At 32.6% G+C, this 26,484-nt stretch overlaps 1 protein-coding gene across 4 annotated transcripts in view; it reads left to right on the forward strand.

Moving 5' to 3' along the window:
• LOC106873040 (uncharacterized) overlaps nt 1–26,484 on the forward strand; it is a 526,342-nt gene that overhangs the window by 356,237 nt on the left and 143,621 nt on the right. For 2 of the 4 annotated variants that reach the window (XM_089340317.1, XM_089340318.1), the window contains one exon: nt 17,307–17,331. The exons of the other annotated variants lie outside the window; for them this stretch is intronic. In XM_089340317.1, coding sequence (XP_089196443.1) covers nt 17,307–17,331 — 25 coding nt within the window. The remainder of the gene's footprint in view (nt 1–17,306; nt 17,332–26,484) is intronic. 4 annotated transcript variants of the gene reach the window in all.

Here is a 26,484-nt window from a genome sequence, read left to right on the forward strand (position 1 = left end):
AGTTTGCTTCCCAGCCACATAGTTCCTAGTTCAATCCTACCGTGTGGCTCCTTAGACAAGTGAGTTCTACTATAGCCTCGGACCAACCAAAGCCTTGTGAGGGGATTTGGTAGATGGAAACTGAAAGAAGTCCATTATGTGTGTGTTTGTGCTTCTGTTTGTCTCCCACCACCACTTGTCAACTGGTGTCAGTGAATTTATATTCCCATACCCTAGCAGTTTGGCAAAAGAGATCGATAGAATAAGTACCAGGCTTTAAAAATGAAATAAGTGCTGGAATCGATTCATTCAACTAAAAACCCTTCAAGGTAGTGCTCCAGCATGGCCACAGTCTAATGACTGAAGCATGTAATGGATAAAAGATAATAAAAAAAATAGTCTAACTGAATATTAATGGTTTAACAGATTATTAGGTTCAGACCAGGTGAGGCAGTTAGAATGTTCCTTCACTATCAGGATCAATATTCTTGACAGATTTTCTTCTATATTAACTCCAGGTTAAGCAATGACTCGGTAACATATAAGTGGAATATTTTACAAGGAAACTAAGGAGCCAGTCATCTGTACATACATGTGTGTGTGTGTGTGTGTGAATGTATGTGTAAATATGATTGGATGGTTATGTAGTGTGCATATATGTATGAATAAAGATGTGTATACATGTGTGTGCGTATATATATATATATATATATATGTGGCTATACTCACACACTTTTATATTTATGTAAGTTTATATGTATATGCATGCATGAATCAAGGACACATGAATATATCTATCTATTTATCTATCTATATAAATATGTGTGTATGGGTATGTACATAAGCATGTGTATGCAGCTGTTTAGTTTTGTTTCTTGATTTCTAACCAATGGAAAAGGAGAGCCAGTTTCAAACCAAGATCCAAGGCTTCTTCATTAGAGTTTCAACAACATAGACATGTTAGATGTGCATGTTTGTGTGCATGTACAAGTATTTGGCATCAGTATATGTGCAGATCTGTATGTTTTGTTTTATGTACGTGTTCTTATATATATATATATATATATATATATATATATATATATATATATATAGTTGCAATTCTAAACATATCCATATGAACCTATATGCTAAACTTATGGCCAGTTTTACACGTATAATATATATATGTATACTATGTGTCTATGTATGTATATATATATATATATGGGGTAGCTGATGAAGGAAAATGTTTTCTATGTGGCTTGCGTGTTTTCTGTACTCTGGTTATTATTATTTTCTTGTCTACGTTTTGTTTTCAATGTCCTGTACCCAGACATGCACCTATATATACAGGTAGACGTAGGTATGCACATACCTGTACGTATATATATGCATATACTCATTTATTATTTGTTTTATATATATACATATATATATATATATATACTTCTAATATAAGGATAAAATTTTTCAAAAATAATTTTCAGTGGCCAGCATATTAACTTACCTTTTAAGGTGAAATTTATACACAATTATAAATAAGGGCAAAAGAAAAAAAGTTTTCTATACCAATATGCTGAAAAATAAACTTTAGATCATCTAACCACATAGAATATTTCTCACTATAAATACACAGCATGTTGAAACAAGGAAAGCAAGCCAACAGAAAATTTTAAAATTCTGTTGGAAAAATAAGGATGCATGAGAATTGGGAGTTGTGTTAGGTTTAAAAAAAGGGTTAAAAGTTTGTGTTAAGCAGGAAGTGTGGTGTCAAAACAGAAAGTGTGTGTAAGGGGAGACAAATGTTTTTAGTTCCTGTTGAAAAAGAGTTCATAACTCCAACTAAAAAGATTTGTCTCCCTTTACACACACTTCCTGTTTTGACACCACACTTCCTACTTAACACAAACTTTTAGCCCCTTTTCTCTTTTTTTTAACCTAACACAACTCTCAATCCTCATGCATCCTTATTTCTCCAACCATTATATACATGGATTACCATTGAACTTTAAAAGCTCAAAGACAATATAATGTATTGGTATATTTATTTTTTATATATTATTTTCTTCATTTTGTACTTCTTTGTAAAAAACATTTTCATTCTCCTTCTTGAAAATTTGCTTTGCAATGAAAGCTGGTTAGAAATCTTTATTAAAATATGCTTCCAGTTTAGCATTCTGCCTTATTCTTCATTTTCCTATTATTTCTCCACCTGCGGTTAACACAACCTCACTATTTACTGACTTATATATATATATAAGTCTTGTAGCCATTTTTGGCTACAAGAGTTTTTTTTTTTTCTGCAGAGCGAAATGAACAGATTGTACAATGCTTGTCTTTGAACTTCAATGCTGCATGGTAGTGAGACATGGGCCTTGAATGCATAGGTCTTGAGAAGACTGGAAGCAAATGAAGCTGGCATGCTCTGCTTAGGTGTGCAATGTAAGTGTGCATGACTGATAAGCTATAAAGTACAAGAAGAGTCAGGTGTAGTGTGCATGAAAGAAGACTGTGCTGGCATGGATATATGATGTATATGGATGAGGACAGGTGTGTAAAGAAGTTCTGTTTACTTAATGAAGATGGAGGTTGCAAAAGAGAGAAACTTAGGATGACAAGAAGTGAAATGGTAAAGATTGATCTCAGAGCCTTGAACTTCATGGTGAATAAAGGACATGCTCATCAGAGAAATTGAGATTCCGGAAACAGTGTGTGTTTGTGTATATATAGAACAATGAGAATCAGTGTTCAACGCTGCATTGGTGGATAGAATTTCTTTATTTGTGTATTAAGGCTACCATTGGTTTCATATTAAGAAAAATGCCTTAATACTTTAACAATTTTCTGAGCCAATAACTGGAGGAATGGTGTTCATCTCCATTTTGAAGATGATTATATATATATATATATATATATATATATATATATATATATATATATATATATATATATGCACAGCTGTCCCCTCACATTCCAGATTTCATCCTCAAGATATTCTCATCAACCATCATCTCTGTAACTGACTATTCTTTTGTAGTAATTGAATGTGAACAGAAGTGCATATTTCAGTTGTCCTCTCTACTCACAATTTGCATTGATCAATTTCCTCTCCTATCTGTGTATCTCCCATTTCCTATTTACTATGTCTCTCCCATGGTCTTACAACCTGCCCAACCATGTCTCTTCCTTCTTCCTTTCACCCATCCTCTCTCTTTTCTTCTCTTGCCTATTTTATCATCATCATCATCATCATAATGAGCTAGCAGAGTCTTTAGTTGAACTGTGCTCCTTCTGGCTCTTTACATTCTTAGCTTAATTTTTGCTGAGGTCAATTTTGTCTTTTATCTTTCCAAGATGGTCTATTCCAATCCCTTCCTTCTCACTTTAATCTGTCACCAATTGGCATAAAGCCACCTCATTGCCTATTGTAGCCCCACTTACTCAAATTTGATCTTGTGCTTGTGCAACATAAAAAAATAAAGAACACTGTATACTCTACATTATTTACATTTGACGGATATTCGTCCTCATCTTGTTTGTTGTTAACACGTTTCGGCTGATATACCCTCCAGCCTTTGTCAGGTGTCTTGGGGAAATTTCGAACCTCAGTTCTCATTCGTATCGGGCATATGGCGTAGTGGTTAAGAGCGCAGGCTACTAACCCCAAGGTTCCGAGTTCGATTCACTGCAGCGACCTGATTAATAATAGTAATAATAATACTAATAATAATATAATAATAATAATAATAATAGTAACATCGATTGGAATGAGAACCCAGGTTCGAAATTTCGCCAAGACACCTGACGAAGGCTGGAGGGTATATCAGCCGAAACGTTGTGTTAACAACAAACAAGATGAGGACGAATATCCGTCAAATGTAAATAATGTAAATAATTCCTCATCTCTTAAATATAGAACTGTACTGTATACTCTATAATGCACTTAGTGTTAGGAAGAGAATCGAACTTTAGAAACTATGGCAAAAGAGACTTCGGAGTATGCAGTCTTTGGACCAGTCTGATGTCAAACTGCCCAACCTGTAACAGCATGGAACGTAGACTTTTACCCTTTAGCGTTCAGATTAATTTGTCAAAAGTAATTCTTATTTATTCACATTTAAAAAAATTTATCTGATATTATTTTGTAGCTTCAAGATAGGAAAGATGTAATTGCTTATTTTTAGAATAACATTGCAGAGCATAAAATGTATAGAATATTTGGGCCGGATACAGCCGGTTTAAACACTAAAGGGTTAAACGATGATGATAATGTGTATGTGTGAGTGTGTGTGTGTGTGTGTATATATATATATATGTATAAAAATGTATAAGGATTTATACACAGGGAGGTGACCCTTGGCAGGACGCCTTACATGCTAGAAAGGGCAGCCAAACTCAAACCACAAAAAAAAAAAGTAATTCCAAAGAGAATGGAAACAAAAATTATAGAAATATGTTGTCTATTGACTTTTATTATGCATGCTAACCACCGGTATGAAAATATTTTCTAAATTTTCTACCCTTATAATTTTCACATTATATATATATATATATATATATGGACATGTGTGTATGTATAAATGTGAATGTGTGTGTGTGTGTGTGTGTATACATTCATATGTGTAAGTATATGATAAGTCTGTAGTGTAAGTCTCACAACTATGAGTAAATAAATTACTGCCAGATTTTGTTTCTGGTCAGCACATTTGTTTTGAAATTACGTTTTGGTTGGTGATTGCTTTCCTGTAAATAACTGTTTGTTGGCTATGAAAATATCTCAACTCTACTTTGATCTTATATATTCCATCTTGTACTTTGAGAGTACACTTTGACGCTACTTTTGTATCCTTTCTCCCATTCCTGCTGGAATAGCTATGTATCTCCTCTACAGCAAGACACCTATTCCTGTCCTTCGGTTGTACTTTAAACCTCTCAACACCTGGCACATAGCCACATTCCTTTGTACTGCATCTCCACTCTGTCAAGCAGTTTTTTCTTGTAAGTTACTTGATGAATTCATTAGAGCTGGTGCCACGAAAAATGCACCTGGTACTCTTTGTAAAGTGGTGGGCATTAGAGAGGGCATCCAGTCATACAAACTTTGCCAAAGCAGATATTGGAGTCTAACATAGCCCTTTGAGTTGTTGAATATAGATGTTAAATGAGGATGATAGGATATCATTATCATCAGTTTATTGTTTACTTTTCCAAGTTTTCAGGAGTCAGACAGAATTTGTTGAAGCAGATTTTCTATGGTCAGATGCCCTTCTTCTTGCCAAATCTCACTTGTTTACTAGCAAGGTAATTTCATGCTAGACCTGAAATGAATGCTGGTATGGCAGTATTGCTTGCTTTTGTTGCTCATGCAATGTCAAGAAATTGGTGTCTCTATTTCTCTCTTTCTCTCTCTCTCTCTCTCTCTCTCTCTCTCTCTATCTATCTATCTATCTATCTATCTATCTATCTCACTCACATGATAGGCTTCTTTCAGTTTCTTTCTACAAATCCATTTGCGAAGCTTTTGTCTGCCCAGAGCAATATATTAGAAGACACTTGCCCAAGGTGCTATACCATAAGATTAAACTTAAAGTCACATGTTAAGGAAGCAAACTTCTTAATCTCACAGCACAGCCATATAAATTATCAACCACACATGCTCAATGTATGTGCTTTTGTTTTGTTTTTTTGTTTGCAAGACTTTCAGGTGTTTTAACACCCAGCATTATGAGCAAGTCATCCTCAAAGCACTAAACCACAACAAACTGGCAAACATGCAAAACATACATTCACCATGTGCAATTGAATACGTTTACAACACTAGTGCTGCTTTCAATTCATAATTGAATATATATATATTATTGTGTATATAATACAATCTGTGTATATATAATATATCATTTACCAATTCTTACTTAGCATTAAGATTTTCTCTTACACATGTAATCACCTTTGGCTTATATACTCATAACTATGCAATACTAGCTCCTATTCTCTCTTGTCGTTAGTTTCCAATTGTTTACCTGCAACATTTTCCACCTTCTCTGCAATAAAAAAGAAAATGTTGGCATGTGCTTTTCATCTCTGTTTTAAACTATAACTTTCCTACAAATAGAAAACATTCTGTTTTTCCTTGTATATTATTTCTAAATTATTTAATGATAATAATAATAATAATCCTTTCTGCTAAAGGCACAAGGCCTGGATTTTATTTTGGCCTGGTTCTTATTTTCATCAACTCCAGCAGTATTTGAACACAGAATGTAGATAAATGAAATGTCGCTAAGTATCTTGTCAGGAGTGCTGATGATTCTGCCCGCCCACCATATCATCATTAATTAACGTCTGTTGTCCATGCTAGCATGGGTTGGACAGTTTGACTGGGCTGCCACGTTGTAAAGCTGTACCAGGCTCCTGTCTGATTTGGCATGGTTTTCTATGGCTGGTTGCCCTTCCTAATGCCAACCATTCTGAGAGTGTAATGGGTGCTTTTATGTGCCATTTGTGTGACACCAGTATCTGCCATGACTGTGATTTTGTTCAGCTTGATGGGTCTTCTTCTCAAGCACAACATAATGCCAAAGGTCTTGGTCATTAGCTCCATGAGGCCCAACACTCAAAAGGAATTCAGCCACTTTGCCTCCATGCCCCCCCCCCCCTAATAATGATAATGATAATAATATTCCTTTTGACCATAAGCACAAAGCCTGAAATTTGGAGGCAGAGATAGTCAATTACATCAACCCCACAACACAACTGGTACTTATTTTATCAACCTCAAAAGGATGAAAAGTAAAGTCAACCTCAGTGGAATTTGACCTCAGAACATAAAGACAGACGAAATATTACTAAGTATTTTGCCTAACGTGCTAATGATTCTGCCAGCTTGTTGGAATAATGATGTTGATAATGAAAGATGGCTTTCATATTGGATATATTGAGATTTTTCTCTTCTATACCTGTTGTAGCATTGTGGTTGTGAAATCTTTCAAAATCTAAATTAACAAATCACTTATCTTGAAATAGTTATCTTAAATATCATTCGACGTTAATGTTATTGCCTAAGTTTCTTCATCCTTATGAGAAAGTTGATTTAAAACCCATTCAATGAAAATCAAAGAAAATATTACAGCTTTCAATAAAATATCAAGAATATTTTTTTTAATGGAGTGATAGTTTTACAGAGAACTATTGGATATGTTTAAAGCCATTCTTTATACACTCAGAAAAGCACTTTATTATTTCTTGAGATTAAGTTTGTATTTTCATTCAACCAGAAATTATCGGAACATATTAAATGTTATGCTTCAGTGAAGTTTACGTCAAGTCTTTGTTTTTTTGATCAGAGGAAAATTTCTATTCTAAATCTAATAAAATCCAAGAAAGTAAGCCATCATGTTTTCTTTATGAACTAAATGAATAAAAACAACAGCTTTCTGCCAACAGAATATATCATCTCTTCACTATTTTTTGTTTCCTCTGTGTCAAACGAAAATTTGGATTGATGGAAGCCTGCATAAATTTACTCACTTTCTTTTAGACATTTCTGTATGCATTTTGATATGATTAATAGTTCAGATGACAAAAAAATATATATATATATATATATATATATAACAGTTGTGAAATTAACGAATTTTATTGCATAAAGATATAACTGGACTGTTTCTATTAATAAATTGCAGTGGTTTGCATGTTCCCAGCTTCATTCTTGTATATCATGTTTACCTCATGTTTCCCCCATGTGATTACCTCATGTTTCACCCATTTCTCTGCTTCTCATCTTAGAGTGTAGGTAAATACTCTGGATTGCTTTTGGTCTTGCTATCAGTTGAAAAATGTTGTTCGTTATTGTTTTGGTAATTGAATTGTCTTAGTACAATATTGCTATTTGATATTAATATGCTTTGTGGTTCCATTTCTGTCAGTTAATAAAGTTGCTATATAATTCTGACTCTTTCTTTTTAGATTAGAAAATAATATATATTGTACGCAGTTTACATTTTTGCTGAAACTAATTATAAAAATTTATCCTGCAAAATGATAATGATATTCAGTATTTCTTTTCATATTCATCATTTCTGATATCTAATTAAATTAATTGACCTAATTATCTATTTTTCTGTCATTAATTGGTAGACATTATACAATGACTTAAGACTTGAGTGTTTCTTGCATTGGCACTCATTAATCCTAAACCTAAGTATTCATTATTATTTACTGCTGTATAGTTTTTATCTTCAACGTTGAAACATATATGAATGGTATTTTATGAATATTTGACTCAGTTGTATCATCTTCTAGTATATTTCTTTAAGTATATTGCCATTTACTGGTTTCAACTTTGCTGATTACATTGTCATTTTTTTTCTTTTTTTTTTTTTTTAGACATAATAAATGTGTCTTGTGCTTGATTTCAGCTGAATATCTTATATTCTGAAATATTTTTCCCTTGCATGCGGAAAATGATACTGGCAATACTAGAATGAAACAAAGCCATTCTCAACTTGTATTTTCAATAATATTGAACTGGAATATAATCTGCAGCAGTAGTAATATAACATATCTGATGATAATATTCACTTTGCAGGAAGGCACCACCAACCACCACCATCACCACTAGTATTTAATTTGATTTTCTTTTTCCTTTATTTGGGGGATATATTTCTATAAATAAAATAAACACAACAGTATCATACTTACCTTCTGAGCTGTAAAAGTGCCAATACATAGCAAAAATTGTAAATATTCTTCACAAACTGTTTGGGATTATTTTATCTCTCTATCTATAAAGTTATGGGGCTTGAATCTATTTACATTGATTGTACAGAAAGCCAGACAAAGTTGATCATAACCTTTTGTCTCATGGGGTTATAGATGTCATATTTATAAATAATAAGGAAAATACTGAGTAATTAAGCTGCAATTAAGACTCATCATCATCATCATCATCATCGTTTAACGTCCGCTTTCCATGCTAGCATGGGTTGGACGATTTGACTGAGGACTGGTGAAACCGGATGGCAACACCAGGCTCCAGTCTGATTTGGCAGAGTTTCTACAGCTGGATGCCCTTCCTAACGCCAACCACTCAGAGAGTGTAGTGGGTGCTTTTACGTGTCACCCGCACGAAAACGGCCACGCTCGAAATGGTGTCTTTTATGTGCCACCCGCACAAGCCAGTCCAGGGGCACTGGCAACGATCTCGCTCGAAAATCCTACAGGAGCCAGTCAGGCGGTACTGGCAACGGCCACGCTCAAAATGGTGCATCTCATGTGCCACCCGCACAAGAACCAGTCCAGGGGCACTGGCAACGATCTTACTTGGCTTGCCGGGTCTTCTCACGCACAGCCCATTTCCAAAGGTCTCGGTCCGTAGTCATCGCCTCGGTGAGGCCCAATGTACGAAGGTCTTGCCTCACCACCTCAGCCCAGGTCTTCCTGGGCCTACCTCTTCCACGGGTTCCCTCAACTGTTAGGGTGTGGCACTTTTTCACGCAGCTATCCTCCTCCATTCTCACCACATGTCCATACCAGCGCAATCGTCTCTCTTGCACGCCACAACTGATGCTTCTAATGTTCAGCTTTTCTCTCATAGAAATATATTAGTATTTTTGATTACCATCTTTAGAATATTAGTATTACATTTTGACTATGATCTATGAACTGTTGCTTTCCTATGTTCTTTACATCAACCGTCACTATTCTGATCACATCTCATTACATTTTCAAATTTCTTAATTCAATATTTTAGAAATACTAGAAATCCGTTTCTAACATCTACTATTTCACCTAAATAAGAAACTTTATTCATGTAAACTATCATTGTTTTAGCTTCTGGCATTGATAAGTTAATAGCTTGCCTAACAAACATTTAGCTATAGATATCAGGTTATCGTGTGGCAGAGTATAATGCATAAATTGAACAGAAATTCTGTTTATGTATGTCAAATAAAAATTGAAGATCAAAATATGCAATATAAATTATAATAATTTTGAAATAATAAACCAACTTTCAGATTCTATACATTTAAGTGCTATTACAGAAAAAAAAAAAAAACCTCCCTTCAAACTACATAACTCTGTTAGAACTAAATCGATTCCATTAGCATTTCATTTAATGGACTGGAATTTGTCTATTCCCAAACATTTTGAGCTGTTTTTCAGTATATATATATATATATATATATATATATATATATATAAAGCAAATTAAAACCTATACTATACTATACTGTTAAGGCTTCTGTTGATGATACTATCCATACAGATGTATATTTTTTTCTGTTATATTTTTGTTACTTCGTGATAGAGGGTGTCATAAACTAACACCATAACCATGAACAAATCTTTTTTTGCTACTTAGAATTTTATCTTTGAACATAGCATACATGCACACACATACACACACACTTTCACTATATAGAATACAAATCAGTTTCAATTATTAACATTTGGAACTTAGCAAGGTTATAACCAAATTTTGATATTAAGATTTTGAGAATTAAGATGAAAGTTGTAAAATATTAAACAATTATCTGAAATGAGTGTTTCTTTGAAGAGTGGTTTAATCCTGGCTTTCTTCACTCACATAAATGTAGAGTATTTTATTGAACTATTTATAACTTAGTTCTTTAGCAGAATCACATCAAAGACATATTTTAGCTTTGCAGTTGATTCATATAATATCCAAGTATATTTCAAAATATTTTTCCTACCAGCATTTCACTGTATATTTTTGATCATATGCCATGATACAAACAACAAATGCACCTTGTTGTTATAGTGTGTACATGTATGTATGAACTCCCATACAATGGTTAATATAAGATGAAAGATCTTAGATAAAAGCCAAATGTTCATGTTTTATTACTACTGCACAAATTCATTTTAATATGTTGGTTTATTGATTAAGCAGACCTATAATGAAAGGCATTGTTGCCATCACCATCCTGTCTTGTTGTTTAGAGGTACTATAGTGTTTAATGAGTCCTTCCTTTTGTAAGACATTAGAGTGTCATTCAAGAGAGATTCTGTTTCACTTTCTAGCACTTTAAGTGACCCAATAGAAGCTACTTTGTTAGCACAATATTATATAGCATGCTAATAAGAATGTATAATTACTATAAAGTGAGATATTGAAATAAATAAAGTGGCATTTGTATAACTAAAGGTATGACTGTGTGATAAGAAATTTGCTTCCCAACCACATAGGTAAGGGTTCACTCCCCTGCATGGCACCTTTCACAAGTGTATTCTACCATAGCCTCAGGCAGACCAAAGCTCTGTGAGTGGATTTGGTTGACAGAAGGGAACTGAAGCTTATCGTGTGTGTATGTGTGTGTATTTGTGTGTAGTAAGGCGCTACAGGTATGGTTGTGAGATAAGAAGCTTGCATCCCATCCACATAGTTCTGGGTTTCATATTGACATAAGGGCACCAGTTTCATCACCAGTGACAATGCAGTAAAAAAGCGCTGTTTATGGCCATGTGTTGATCAATGTTGAGCAAGTAAACTGGTGGCGATTGTGGAGCATTGATTTTTGTTGTTTTCGCTCAAAGTGTGTGGCACCCAAGTGCCAAGTTTGTAAACCTTGCCCATTGAGTAAAGGTGGTTCATCACAGTTTTTTTTTTTATCACAATCCATCTGCTACACTAATTCTCTGGTCGTTTGATGTGGATTTTCGTGAAGAAGTTGATTCAATTGCTCTTCATCGAACTCAATTGGTCAACCAGTGTGTGATCCATCCTACAGCAGGCAGTACTTTGAGACATTGCTCCTTCTCCATACACAGCACAAATCTCATGAGCAGCTTCAGCGGCCTTAACACCATGTTTAAATGCAAAAAGCAAATGGTGTTGAAAATGCTGTTTTGTCTACTTGACATTCCATTTTAATGATCTGAAAATACACAAAAATCAATAAAATTAAAAAATCAAAACATCATCTTATAGAGCAAAAAATTCTCTTTTAAATAACAAAACATTTTATCAGTGTATTTTATTTCTGTATGCATTTTTAAGTTTGAAAAAAAAAAAAAAGCTCATGAATTATTCCTCAACCTAATACTTCTACAATATACAAAATATTTTAACAACTTTTAAATACAATTCCTAATAATATTTAATTATAAAGGATATAATAGGATTTTTTAAACATGGAGTGGTTATGAGAGTTCACTCAAGTGAAATAGGAATCACAGGGATCTAGAGGCAAAAAATGGTTGAGAACCACTATGTTAAAGCATAACTTTAGTTCTTAAATTGACTAAAGTTGCCAAGTGTTTGATATCCTGTTCTAATTTACTGTGATTTTCAGTAAAATACACATAAAGTGTGTTAAAGTGAAATAGATTAGAAAAAAATTGTTTGTTTTTATTAGTGACTGAAGGTGCAGTTATCTTCAGGAGACATAATTTGAATACTTTTGATAGAGGATCCTGCTAAAGGTATCTAAGGGCCAAGTAGTGATGTCAAACCTGGCAATGGATTAAGTCCAAGAAAAAAATTAACTTTCTCAACAGATTTCAACAACTTCTATCAACCAAATTTCACTCACAAGGTTTTGGTAAACTTGAGGCTGTGTGTGAAGACAAATGCCCAAGTCACATGGTAGAACTGAACTTGAAACCATGTAGTTGAAAAGTTAACTTCTTATCGACACAGCCTTACTTACTTTCACCCAATATACACATACATACATACATACAGTGTGCTCCTATAACATACAAGACAAATGTCACATATTCTTTACTATATATACAACATACACTTACTATTCATTCTACAGTACAACCCCATATATATATATATATATTGAAGATCTGAAAATTTTTATTAATCACAACACATGGTGTATGTATGTGTGTGAGCGTGTGTCTGTGTATATATATATATATATATATATTTCAAGGGTTGAATTGAAAAATTTGATGTAAACATAATGGAGAATTTCACAAAAACAAATGAAAACGTGTATATATACATATCTGTGTATGTATGTGTGTGTGTGTGTGTGTATATATATATATATATATATGTTGTTACATTGTATAACAATTGACAATATGTCAGAAAATCTACATGTAATTTATGAGCAATTTTTTTTGTCTTCCAATAAAATTCCAAGGAATTAAAACTTAGTTAAAGGCTGTCTGTGTTGATGTTATGTATTAATAGTTACAATCTATTACAACTTGAACAATTTTTAGTTTCCTTTAGGCTGAGCTTTATTAAAATTCTTTTTTATATAAATAAACTTTCCTTTGTCTGTCAAAACAATAATTGACTCGTCTGAATATATCAACATGTCTTATGAATAGGGTTTATTGATTCAGAAAATAGCCATAGTCGGACACTAAATCTGATTGACTCATGTCTGAATACCGCTATTCTTTCTCTATTTAAATTAAAAACATCACAAAGTTTTTCACAGCATTAATGTTTTCTCAGTGGAATATTATTAAAATATTTATTCATAGGTTTTCTTCCTTCGTAAAATTAGTTACAATCTGTACACAATGCAATAGATCTTCAACAATTGAATATAGCCAGATTAATAATGTTTTTCTTGCTCTGTGAAAATGTTCTAGTTTGCAGCTGGACATTTTCATTTGTTGGTCTAAAGTTTATAAGTGGATTTATGAACTGCAACAGAATTGCTATTATATAGAATTTCTTACAAATTAACAACTAGTATTTTAACAAAATCCATATTAAATACCTCTTTCGAAGTAACAATTTGAAATTGAAACAGGGTACACTGACTGGCAAATTGCAGACTTCTGTATATTGCTTGTCAGGCAGGTGACCATGATAGTAATTACATTTTAGGCTTAAGAATGAGGATTGAATTTATTAAATTTTTTTTTTTTTATTTAACAACTCATCAAACTTAATCTTTTGTCCCAAACTGCTAACACATATATTCACACTCATTTCATATTAATAATCAACAAAAGTTACAGAGTGACTCAAAGGTTGTGAGTTTCATCCATTGGTACTTACTAATAAAGGAATGTCTATATGCTCATGTTTTAGTTCTAGTTTCCCTGTATACATCACCATACCTATATATATATATATATATATATATATATATATGTATACACACATTATATACGTTAATATCAAACAATGAGAATGAGTGCTCAACACTACATTGGTGGATAAATGGTCTTTATTTGCCGGTTAATGAGGCTACCAACAGTTTCATGTGAGACATTCTTTACAGTTGTTGAAGCATATCACATGAGAATGTACTCATCTCCAGTTTGGATGAGAATACATGCGTGCACACATACACACACATGCACTTACATATTTGTTGAGTTTCTCCATATTCATTACCCCTTTTTGTCATTTTCTTCCTTTTTTTTTTTTTGCTGCCAGACATTACTCTCCCATCCCCTTGTCCTTTATTGACATCCACCACTTTTACTATATGTCATCTTTATGGCTTTCCACCACTCTCTTCATATCACACATCCATCCTTATTGCTGTCTCATCATATCACACATGCTACTTTCATTATTCAGTCTCCTTACCAGTACATATCTATCACTGTCTACTTTAATATTACTTTCTCCTCTGCTTAATTATGAAGTAAAACTTGTTCTTATTTAGTCTTAGACACAGTTAGGTCAGTATACTCTTTACTGAATGCTAGATGAAAAATATGGACAGCTAAGAAAAGTTTTGCTTGAACTACTGATATTTTGGGCCAGAATCTTTAATTCTTCAACAGTTGTGCAATGCATCATCTTCATCTTAAGTCTGCTTTCCATACTAGCATGAGTGGGATGGGTCATCATGATTCAAGTCAGTTCCTATTTGGAGTTGCTGTCCTCTTAGAGTTGGTAGGGGGACCATACTTTGTTGAATTTCTTTTATTCTTATAATTATAGATGGAGCAGTTATAAACATTCATTCATGAAATATATTTTTAATATGTGCTATTATTACCATTCCTATTTATTTTCATTATTTCTCATAAAATTCCTTTTCCATTGGCCAAAATTTTCTTTTCAGTTCATTAAATTTCACACAACTGTTTTCTTTTAGCATTTCTAAAGCATTTTCATCAGAAGTTATATGAATTGTTGAACTTTCTTTTCTAACAGAAAGTGCCTGTTAACTCACATTTCATTTCAAATTTGCTTTTGTGGTTATTAACTAAAAATAACATGTCTACTAAGCAGAGAATATATATATATATATATATATATATATATATCAATTACAATTGCAGGTCTGTTATAAAAGCACACTTCACTGACTCAAAATTTCAATGATTAAACCATTTATCATGATTATTTTGATTTCTATTCTTCCATCGGGCATATTGTTGACCATATTACTTATGAGTGGCTATATTTCTATTTGAAAATAAATCTCTTTCTAATTATGGTGGCCAATTCTCATATATGTTTCTGCCACTTATATGAGTTCAATTGTATATTTACATTGCCATTGTGTTGTATTCTTTGTACTTAATATATTATTCGGGGAAATTACTTTTAGGTTTAAATCTCTGTTTAATATAATACTTTTCTGTAATTAACCATCATTGATTAGTTGAACAGTTTCCTCTCTTTTTTTTTTTTTTGTTGCTTGCTTTGTTTTGCAGTACCAGTTTCTGCGGCTTATTTCAATATACTGTGTTATAAGTTGGTTATCATACTTGGCAATTGGCCCTTATGAACTTCTTGTTTATAGAGAATTAGAGTTACACAGGCATGGCTGTTTGATATGGTTCCAGGTTTGATATGGTTGACATGGTCCTGGGTTCAGTCCCTCTGCATGGCACTTTGGACAAATGTCTTCTACTCTCAGGCCAACCAAAGCCCTCTGAGTGGATTTGGTAGATGGAAACCTTCAAGATTCTAGTCATATGAATAGACCACAGTAATTATTTTTAAAGCCTGGTGCTTATTCTGTTAGTCTCTTTTGTCAAACGACTAAGTTATAGGGATGTAAACAAACCAACACTTGTCAAGTGGTGGAGGACAAGCATAAACACTAAGACACACACACATGACAGGCTTCTTTCATTTTCCATTTACCTATCAAATCCATTCACCAGGCTTTGGTTGGCCTGGAGCTATAGTAGAAGACATTTGCCCAAGGTGCCATGCAGTGGGACTGAACCCGGAACCATGCAGTTAAATAGCAAACTTCTTACCATACCTACACCTTGTGTAAGTTTGTTGTTAAATAACAAGGTCAGACTTGACTGAGATATAGCAGTCATGACTACTCCATCCTTCTTTTAGCCATTTCTCATCCAAAATTACTTTATTCAGTGTCCCTTTGCCAGATGGTATATTGTAATTTGAACTAGGGAGCTATTTTTAGCAGGTTTAGTGACCAGCTAGAGGTTGTCTCTTTGTGTAAGGTGAAAGAGTTCTTAAAATAATTTCATTACCAAAGAGTTATTTCCGATAGAATTTGTTTGTCTTCTATCACAAATACACCTGAGGTACATAAGCATAACAACAACAAACTTTGTCATTGTTCATCTTCACATCTAAGAAGTTTCCTGCCAATCTAAGATATTATTCAACTACAATATTCTGCTTTAGTTAAAGCAGTCTAGCATCAGCTGCAATTGGTTCTCTCTGTATTCTACTTTTTAGACATAGCGATGAGAGGCATATTCAAATCTAGTTATATACTTAGATTTATATGAATATTTCAAATGATAAAATACTAATACTAAATGCTCAGTAAATCTTCCGAGAATTATCTTTGCAATTCTTCAGAAATCAATGAGACTATGATATATATATATATATATATATATATATATATATATATATGCATGTGTGTGTGTATCATTTCTGCTTCAAGACTTTAATTCACTAGTTCTGTTATAAATTCTTTGATCTTTCACTACTCTCTATTATTCTTTACACTTATTGAACAATGATTCTCTTTTAAACACACAAGACATATATCACTCACTGCTAACAAAATAGAAAAAAAAAATTAAAATAAAAAAGTAATTTTCTTCATTTCATGTACTGTGAATGTTTATTCCTGTTCATATTTATATAAGTTCAGTATGGCCATGGAAATAAAATTAAAAGACTTCTCTTGTTGGTGCTTGTTTGTTATAAAGAATGTTATTTGTGCCGTTTCTAATAGTAGCTATTTTGATGCAATTACCACTTTAAAAATAAATGTTGTTTATTAAATCTCTACATTGATATTACTGTAAAATATATATGCTGTATTCTCAATGGCGGTTTAAGAAATATACCTTGAATATAATTAAGAAAAAAAAAAACCCTGATCGATTTAGTAAAAATAATTAATTTCTTCCTTTTTCTGTTCTTCTTTCAGGTAAGTACAAGATTTGTTAAATATCGTAAGTAATGTTTCCTATCAGATTCTTGTTTTTCTCAAATTACAACATGGTCCACGCAACAGACTACTTCATATTGACTTACTATTAAAATATCAGTTACCATCCTCTACTACTATTACTACTACTATTATTATTATTATTATTATTTACTACATAAATCAAGTTTTCTCACTCTTTTTTTTTTAACATTATTCTTATTTGTTCTCTATCACAATTTCACTTTGATAAATGTCACATGGGTATAAATCAGAATCCTAAAACCAATTTCCATGTTTTTTTTTTTGTTGTTGTTTTTGTTGTCTTTTTCTTGTTATCCCCCCCCCCCCAGTAATTTGCAGCCATTGTATAATATCACTTCTGTCTGGTGTAGACAGATTAACAGAATAAAAACGGCAAGCTTCAAAGCTGGCTCATATTTGTTAAACAGCAATATAGATATAATGGTTAGTTTTATATCAATAATAGCAACACTTTAAAACTCTTAGAAAGATGGTAAGGGAGAAATGGTAAAGTTTGAACTGTCTGATTAAATCCAATTCAGCACATAGAATATATTAGTTTAAACTGAAATAAAATCCAACACAGTTACTTGAATGATAACATAAAACTCTCATTAACACCACTTTTCAATGAATTAGTTTCTGATTTTTAGAACCATAGTAAAGAATTATTCTTTGGGGCTTATTTTTATAGTTATGTTGAGAAATATGTTTATCAAATAATATCTTATTACAAACAAAAAAAAAAAAACAAAAAAAAAAAAATGTAATTCAGGGGGGGGGGGGGAAACCCCATTAATAAGTGCATTATTGTTTTCATGTTTGGAAATAAAATAATTTTCAGAAAGTTATGATATCAATATATTACTGATATTTATTCCTGTGACCCTCGAGGATTGATGACTAGTAAAGTAAGCCCTCATATCTGTTTGTCTAATTAATAAAATATTATGATGTTATAATTGATCTATTGTCACTCTCTTTTGTCTTAGGAGTGAATTATATTACATTGCAGAATATAACAATGTATAATTATACTGACTAATTTGTTTATAGTGGAGTTTATTTCTCACCGAGTACCATTGGAGAGAAAATCATTGTTATCAGATTGGCTATGAAAATTAATATTAGCTGTATGTCATTAACCTTTGACTGAATGTCACTCTTTTCTTTTCTTAATATTATCTCTTTCACATCCTAACCATAGTAATGAGAATGAAATATTATTAACATTGGCTTCAGTTATCTTGAATTTAGAATTAAACCTAAAATACTTACTATTGATTTTTACACCGTATTGATGCAATTACCTAAACTGTTTTACTTCATCTAGTCTTAGAGTCTCTGATAACAATGATTCTCTCTCCAATGTTGATATAGATGTGTGAAACTTAACATCTCGTTTCCTACCAATTATATTTTTACTTTCTATTAGTTTTGTCCTTATGAAACCTTTCCCACACCATCATAACAGGTGTCTTTCATCTGTGTTACTTGATTCAGCTGTGTTTATTTATATTCTCTTTAAGCATTTTAAAGAATCTACAAAGTACCTATAGAAAACAGTAACAAGGTGATAAAGTAACAACTAACTGTTGCTGTCACCCTATAACATAATTTAACTGGTTTTTGTCTTAGATCAACACTTGATTGATACTGAAATAACTTAACACTTTCACTTGGCAACTATGGTCTTTCAGTAGAATCTCCACTGTTGCAGTCAGTTAGACAAGGTTTGTGGTTTGAAGATAATTCAATGGCTTAACTCTTTTGATACCAACCCGCCTGAAACCGCCTCTGGCTCTGTAGTACAAATGGCTTGTTTTCAAAAGTTCTGAATCAAAATCCCCCACCAAACCTTAATCACAATTTATGTTCCTAAAACACTAGCTTAATGATAACTGAGTTGTTTTTCTAAATTCTTTGTTATATTTAGAATTAATTGAAAGACACATAGTGCGTCTCAACAGAAATATGGAAACAAAAGGGTTAATGGGTTGTTTTTTATTGTCGGTTCTTCCTTTTTATGCCACCAGTCTTGCAGATCATTCAAAAGATTAGGGACATTGCCATTATTCTCAGAACTAAATCTTTTTTTTTTAAATGATAAAACAATAATTATCAAAACTATATTCCTTGTTATATTTTTTTTTAAATGTTTTATCTTTTGTTCATTATAACAGAGGAATTCATATTTATAATAGATTTTGAGAGATTTTCTTAGTAAGGGAGTCTTTTTATGAACATTACACAATAAACAGTAAATGGCATTTGGACAGCCAGTCTGATAAATCAGTTGATGAAGTAATCAACCTCCTGTGGTAAGATTTATTTATTCATTTATATAAGCAGACTATCAAACTACAAGAGACAAGGGTTCATCAAAATTTACTGGCAAAATATACCAAACATATTTCAGAGTTATCTGCCACTGACAAGTAACCTGTCATTTTGATTAAGCTTTGTTTACATTGTATCATAAAGATCAGCTATTTTATTTAATATTGTATAGGTGATGTTGTATCTTATTAAAACAAGACTCAATTTCTCAAATACTGTTATAACAACTAACAGTCATTTAATGGCAAATAACATGTTTGTCAAAACAAGCATAATGGAGCCTGTGTCTGCTCTCGTATATTTCGATTAAATTGCACACTTTCTAAGAAATTAATTACTTAGTAAATTCCCAAGTCCAATCATTTGCCTGATTTTTCAAACTCTGTAATCATTATTTTATATATTTACCAAATGAAATTGTATAGGCACAGAAGTGGCTGTGTGGTTAGAAGTTTGCTTCCCAACCACTTGGTTCTGGGTTCAGTCCCACCACATAGCACCTTAGGCAAATGTCTTCTACTATAGCCTCAGGATTTTGTAGAAGGAAACTAAAAGAAGCCCTTTTACTTGTTTCAATCATTTGACTGTGGCCATGCTGGAGCTCTGCCTTAAAAGGGTTTTTAGTCAAAGAAATCGACCCCAGGACTTATTCTTTGTAAGCCTAGTACTTATTATATTGGTCTCTTTTGCCAAACCGCTAAGTCAGGGGGATGTAAACACACCAACATCGGTTGCCAAGTAATGGTGAGAGGAAAAAACCCAGACACACACACACACACACATATATATATATATATATATATATATATTTATGACAGACTTCTTTCAGTTTCCACCTATCAAATTCACTCACAAAGCTTTTGTTGGCCTGAGACTATAGTAGAAGGTACCATGCAGTGGGACTGAACCTGGAGCCATGTGGTTGGAAAGCAAGCTTCTTACCACACAGTCACACCTGAACCTATGAATTATGTGTTTTCATCATGCAAGTGTTGTCCTTGATTTCCAGTCTTCTGTGAAACATGTCTAGCTATAAGGAAATATCATTATGTTTGTTTAGAAATGAATGAGGGTTGGCAACAGGAAGATCATGTAACTATAGTACTGAGAGACAACAGGGTCATGCCATTAGCAGGATGGTGAAGAGGGGGTGTCAGAGAGAAATGGGACGCTGTGTTAAGCTAAGTTGGGAGGAATGAACAGGTAGAAAGAAGTGATAATTGGGGAAACCAAAAGCTGAGAATGAAAGATGACAGAATTGGAAAATGAAGAAAGAATGATGGGAAATATAGAAAAAGGACAAAAAAGATACAATGAAAATAATGATGAGAAACTGAGGTAGTGTGAAAGGTTTTAATAGACTACATGAATAGTGAACCCCAGAAATTTTTATTTCAAATTGCTTCAATGAATTTTGTCTAACCCATGCAAGCCTGGAAATGTAGGAAATAAATGAGGATAAATGATAATGATGAATGTTTACATTGTGGTTTTTTAAGTTAGTCGTTCACGAAAGATGATATCAGCATGGTTCTGTATTTTGTATATATTGATATAAATTTTATCTTTCTATCAAATTAGTTATCAACATTCCTACCACACATTTTCTAAATTACAGACAACTACATTTAATGTTTATTACTTTAAATGGAAGTACTTTATGCTTTATCTTTGGAAATTTCTGTTGGCACAGATTTAACAGCGATTGTTGAACTTGCGCATGGAGAGTGGTTTTATCGCAGTCTAAAATGTTTCAATATTTTGGTAGTATTTTTATTTATAGGTTATTGTTAGCATAGGTGTAGTTGTGCGGGTAAGAATTTTCCTTCCCAACTACATAGTTTCATGTTCTGTCCCATTCATGAATCAGTGTTCTGATATTTGTAGAGCCCTATACAATGCTGTCTGTGATAAGATAAAGACAAAAGTAGCAGTAATTGGTTCAATATCATTAACGTATTCCATTAGTTGATTTTAAGTATTAACTGTTGGAGTGCCTTTTAAAACTGGAATCAATTGAACATGTTTAGTGTTGATCACCATCATCATCTTCATTTAATGTCTGTTGTCCATGCTGGCATGAGTTGGACAATGTGACCAGAGCTGGCAAGCTAGGAAGCTGCACCAGACTGATTTGGCATGGATTCTACAGCTGGATGCCCTTCCTAGCATCAACCACTTTACAGAGTGTGCTGGATGCTTTTACATGTTGTCTCATGAACACTTTTATGTGGTGCTGCACTGGTGCTTTTATGTCACCACATGGGTGTTTTTATGTGGCACCACCATGAGTGCTTTACACAACCAGAAGGATTGGTCTTAACACTTTTGTTTTGGAGTATGGGTCTTCTTGACATATGTATGATCTTAAAGCTGACCATTTTTGTAAGTTCCTACTAGCTAATGATGCTTATTACTCACAAAATACCTCATATACCCTAATATAAAATATGCTTTGAACAACAAATATACAGTCTACTTAATTTCATAATTTATGATTGTATTGTATATAAATATTGTAACAAAATAAATGGCAATATTTGTTTAATATTTTCTCTCATTTAACTTCAAACCTCATTTGGTTTTCCATTTCTGTGAGGAAATAAAGAATTATTTTTTCTTCTTAATCTAATCATTAATAACACGAGTAGCTCAATATTGAATAACAACATGTACTATTAGAGTTATTGATTAAAATATTCTCTAATGTTGCAATATTCAATGGGTATTAGGTTTTTATATTGAAGTTATTTTTTTAAATAAAACCTATAAGTTTAGTGATACTCAATCCATTAAATACACGAGTATATATGTGTATGTATTTATATACATATATGAGTGTGTTATATAAATGCTATGTTAAATGGTTAAATGTTCGCATTTATTCTAAACCTTATCATTGTGTCTATTAAAGTACTTTAAGACTACAAATTCTCATTTGCCCTTCTCTTGAAATGAACAATTTATTGATGGTCTTTAATGGATAAATCTGACAAGAATTAAAACAAAGATATTCCTTGCAGTTAGATTTTTATTAATACTTTTCCCTGCATGCTTTCATTATATTTGGCATGTTATTTAAGGATTACATTATACGTGTTAAGAGATAAACATATCTAGTAACTCTTATTTGAAATTCCAAATAATAATGGAATTCAAGTAGAAGTATGGGTGTGTGGTTAAGAAGAATGTTTTCCAACTGTATGGTCTTTGGTTCAGTACCACTGTGCAGGACCTTGGGCAAATGTCTTCTACTATAACTCTGGGCCAACCAAAACCTTGTGAGTGGATTTGGTAGATGAAAACTGAAAGAAGCCTATTGTATATTTATATATTTGTTTTTATATGTATCTTTGTGTTTGTATTGTATGTTTGTGTCCCCACCCTAGAACCATGTGACTGGGAAGCAAGCATCCTGCCACACAGCCACACCAGTGCCTGTGTTTATAAATTTATAACAAGTTTCATTTTTCTAACAAAAGTATGGCAATATGGTCAAATCTGCAAATTTCTCCAAAAGTCTTTGTTGCATACTGTTAAAGGTAAATCAATGTGTCTAAGGTATAAGTTTAGGAACCTTTGATATTATGTAGTGTAAAGCCTTTCCTAAAGAGAATTTTATTACAAATGTTTTTCTCAGATATGAAAAATCTTAAAATTCAGTGATTACAAAAAGCCAATATATTTACTTTATTTCTTGAAAGCTTTTAAGATTTATTCAGCATATGAATTATATGTCTATTCATAATTTGAAATAGAACAAAAAAAAAATTAATTAGATTTGAGAGCTATTTGAATCAGACCATCTGTTTGTTCTTTAAGAGAGGTTTAATTAAATCTGACTTAATCTAAGAACACAGAATATCATCTTTTATTTAATTTTACTTTTCGGTTTTTGAATAATCTAAAAAAAATTAAAATAATTGTAGAGTAAATTCTACATGTTTGTCAAAGTTTCTGTAACTGTCAGAATTTAGAAATTAAAATGAAATCAAATAAATTATTATAATTAGCAGATGATGGTTCATACAAATATACTTGTGTATTACAAATGAATTTTCCTATGAAGCAATAAACAGTATTTTCAGCTAATCAATATTTAGTAGTTGTTTCTTTGTAAACTGAAAGCAAGTTGACCTTCAGATCAACATTTTTGATATTTACATTTTGATCTCACATTTACTACAACATATCTACTATTACTGAGTTGTGAATTACTTCTGACATATTGGTTGTTGAATGTCATTTTTATTTTATTTTATTTTATTTTTTGCTTGCTTCATTGCATGGTTAGTTCTTTATTCATCATCATCATCACTTTCTCTTTGGTTTTGATGCCAAGTTGTTTGAGAAGAACATCTATTAATTCAGACTTGGTCATTCATTGATATTTCTACTCTTCTAAATACCACTTAATCTACTGCTAATATTGCTTTTTCCACACGTCAATAGTATAAACATAACCTTTCAAATAGACAAGGAAATATGCTAACTTTATTGCAAATATGTTTTAATACTTGTCTATACTTTTATATCATTTTGTTCTAAAGTTCTAAAACAGAAATATTCTTTTCACCCTATAGCACCTAAATTATCATTATGGTGAACAAAATAATTCATAAATCTTAAAGCATGACTGTAAAAGTTACTGTGGCTCTTAACTATTATAAATATTTATATAAAATATTTGTTGTTCAATGTAAATTTTCTTTCTGTTATAGTAGTCGAAGTATCAAGAATTAACATGAGGCATTATAGGGTTAGACGGGGCACTGTGTTTTGTCATGGAGAAAATTTCTTGTAGACAAATGATGTAAATACATCAAAATCAGCTTGCAGACTGAGATGCAAGCATTTTAGAGTGGTTGTCTCCTCTTCAGTCACAGAAACTGGACAGGGTGCACTGCGAGCGGATAAGAGTGATTGTCTCTCTTACAATATTCCAGTCATTGTACAAAGACTGGTAGCACTAACCGGTGGCTCACCATTAACAAATTACGAAGTGGTAGTGCTAAGCTTAGTGCTACCACCATGTAATATAGGGTTAAAATATCTAACTAAAGTATAACACAATTTTTGTACATCTATTTGTGAAACATATTTTATCAATAATTACTGACATTCAGTGTTGTCTATTTTACATGTCAGTAGTGATTTGAATTGACAGGTTTTCTTATTGGAAATAGTTGTAAATCACTGAAGTCATTCTTTTCTTAGTGGGTGGTTTCTGAGGAATAAACATTTAACTAACTTTCAAATGTATTAGGAAATGAAGAGGGAGTATATTACTGTAACAGCGGGAAAGGACAGCTAGATTTTCCTGAGGTACTTTACTGGCACTCTGTCAGTTACGACAGCAAGTGTTTCAGTTTTTTCCATTCAATAGAACAGCTTGCTTGTGAAATTAACATGCATGTGGCTGTGCACTCCACAGGCACATGTATCCTTAACATAGTTCTCAAGGAGATTCCTCATGACACAGAATGTGACAAGGCTAACCCTTTGAAATACAGGTACAACTCATTTTTGCTAGCTGAGTGGATGGGAACAATGTGAAATAAAGTGTCTTGTTCAAGGACATGACACAACACCAGGAATCAAACTCACAACCTTACAATCAAGAGCTGAGTGCCCTAACCACTAAACCACATGCCCTCATTTAAGGTACGACCTGTTATAGATCACAAGTAGCTGAAGCAGGGTCCCCAGCCATGCAATAGGTAACATAATTGGACATCTCTTAGATTTAACAAGATGCATAAAAGAAAGTGGGTAGCAGTGTGTAATACAAGTAGCAAGGCACCAGATTTATTTAACCTGGTTAAGAAAGAGAGCTGACATTTACTGATGGCTTATGTCTTGAGGATAAGAAGGAATGAAATGTCTAAGAAGTCTATTAGTTGGATCATCTTTGCAGAGTACTGCATCTGAAATGACTCAAGCACTTTTAATTCATCAATGAAGAGAAAAAATAAAGAAGCATAAAAATGTCACGAAAGCCATTCATTGAGGAATATGAACGAGAGTACAAATCAAAATCAGAAAGGACCAGTTGTAGATAAAAGCATCGTTAGCAAAGTGATAACCCCTTTTACTGCAGAAAGCAGATATATCCATTCAAAATTTCATTTCCCTTAACTGCGGAAATCAGTTTATATATAAATCTATCTCTTGTTGAGGAAAGTCATGTTTGAAATTATTTCCTGTTGGGATATGTCAAGTTTACTGAGGCAAACATGACTTGCAGAAAAATTGCCAATTCTAATTTTTTGGTTTGATTTTTGGTAGATATTCAACATCATTACTGGAGTAACTATAAAAGTTTATTTTGCGGTTAAAGGGTTATAAAAGCAGGAAAAACTCTTTGCCAGGGTTAGTTTCTAAGACCAGGTAGGACTGGTATTACTTCAGTTATTTAATTAGATTCTGTTGCACCAGTGCCAATTGGTACAAAAGCAAAGCACAACAGGAAGAAAATTTTACTTTGATGAAACAACTTCTGGAAGTTGTAATGTATTATAACACATTGTTTAAATTGCATAGAAAACACAATTTTGATTTGTATTAAAAATAATGAAATATAAGTGACATATTTCTACAAAATCAATTATTATACAGTTATGTAATTTTGCCAAACCAGATTCTTTTCTTAAAAATCTTAACAGACCAATATCATATAGGCTGTTGGTCACTTAGAACACTAGGGAGTAGTGGAAACTACCAGATGTGAAGTTGCTCTAACTCTTTAGCATTTAAATCGGCCATATCCAGTCAAATATTCTACCTGTTTTTATGTTCAAAGCAGCCGAATCTG

This window comes from Octopus bimaculoides, chromosome 23, assembly GCF_046866305.1.
Source record: "Octopus bimaculoides isolate indiv1 chromosome 23, ASM4686630v1, whole genome shotgun sequence".
In the NCBI taxonomy this organism is placed as follows: domain Eukaryota; kingdom Metazoa; phylum Mollusca; class Cephalopoda; order Octopoda; family Octopodidae; genus Octopus; species Octopus bimaculoides.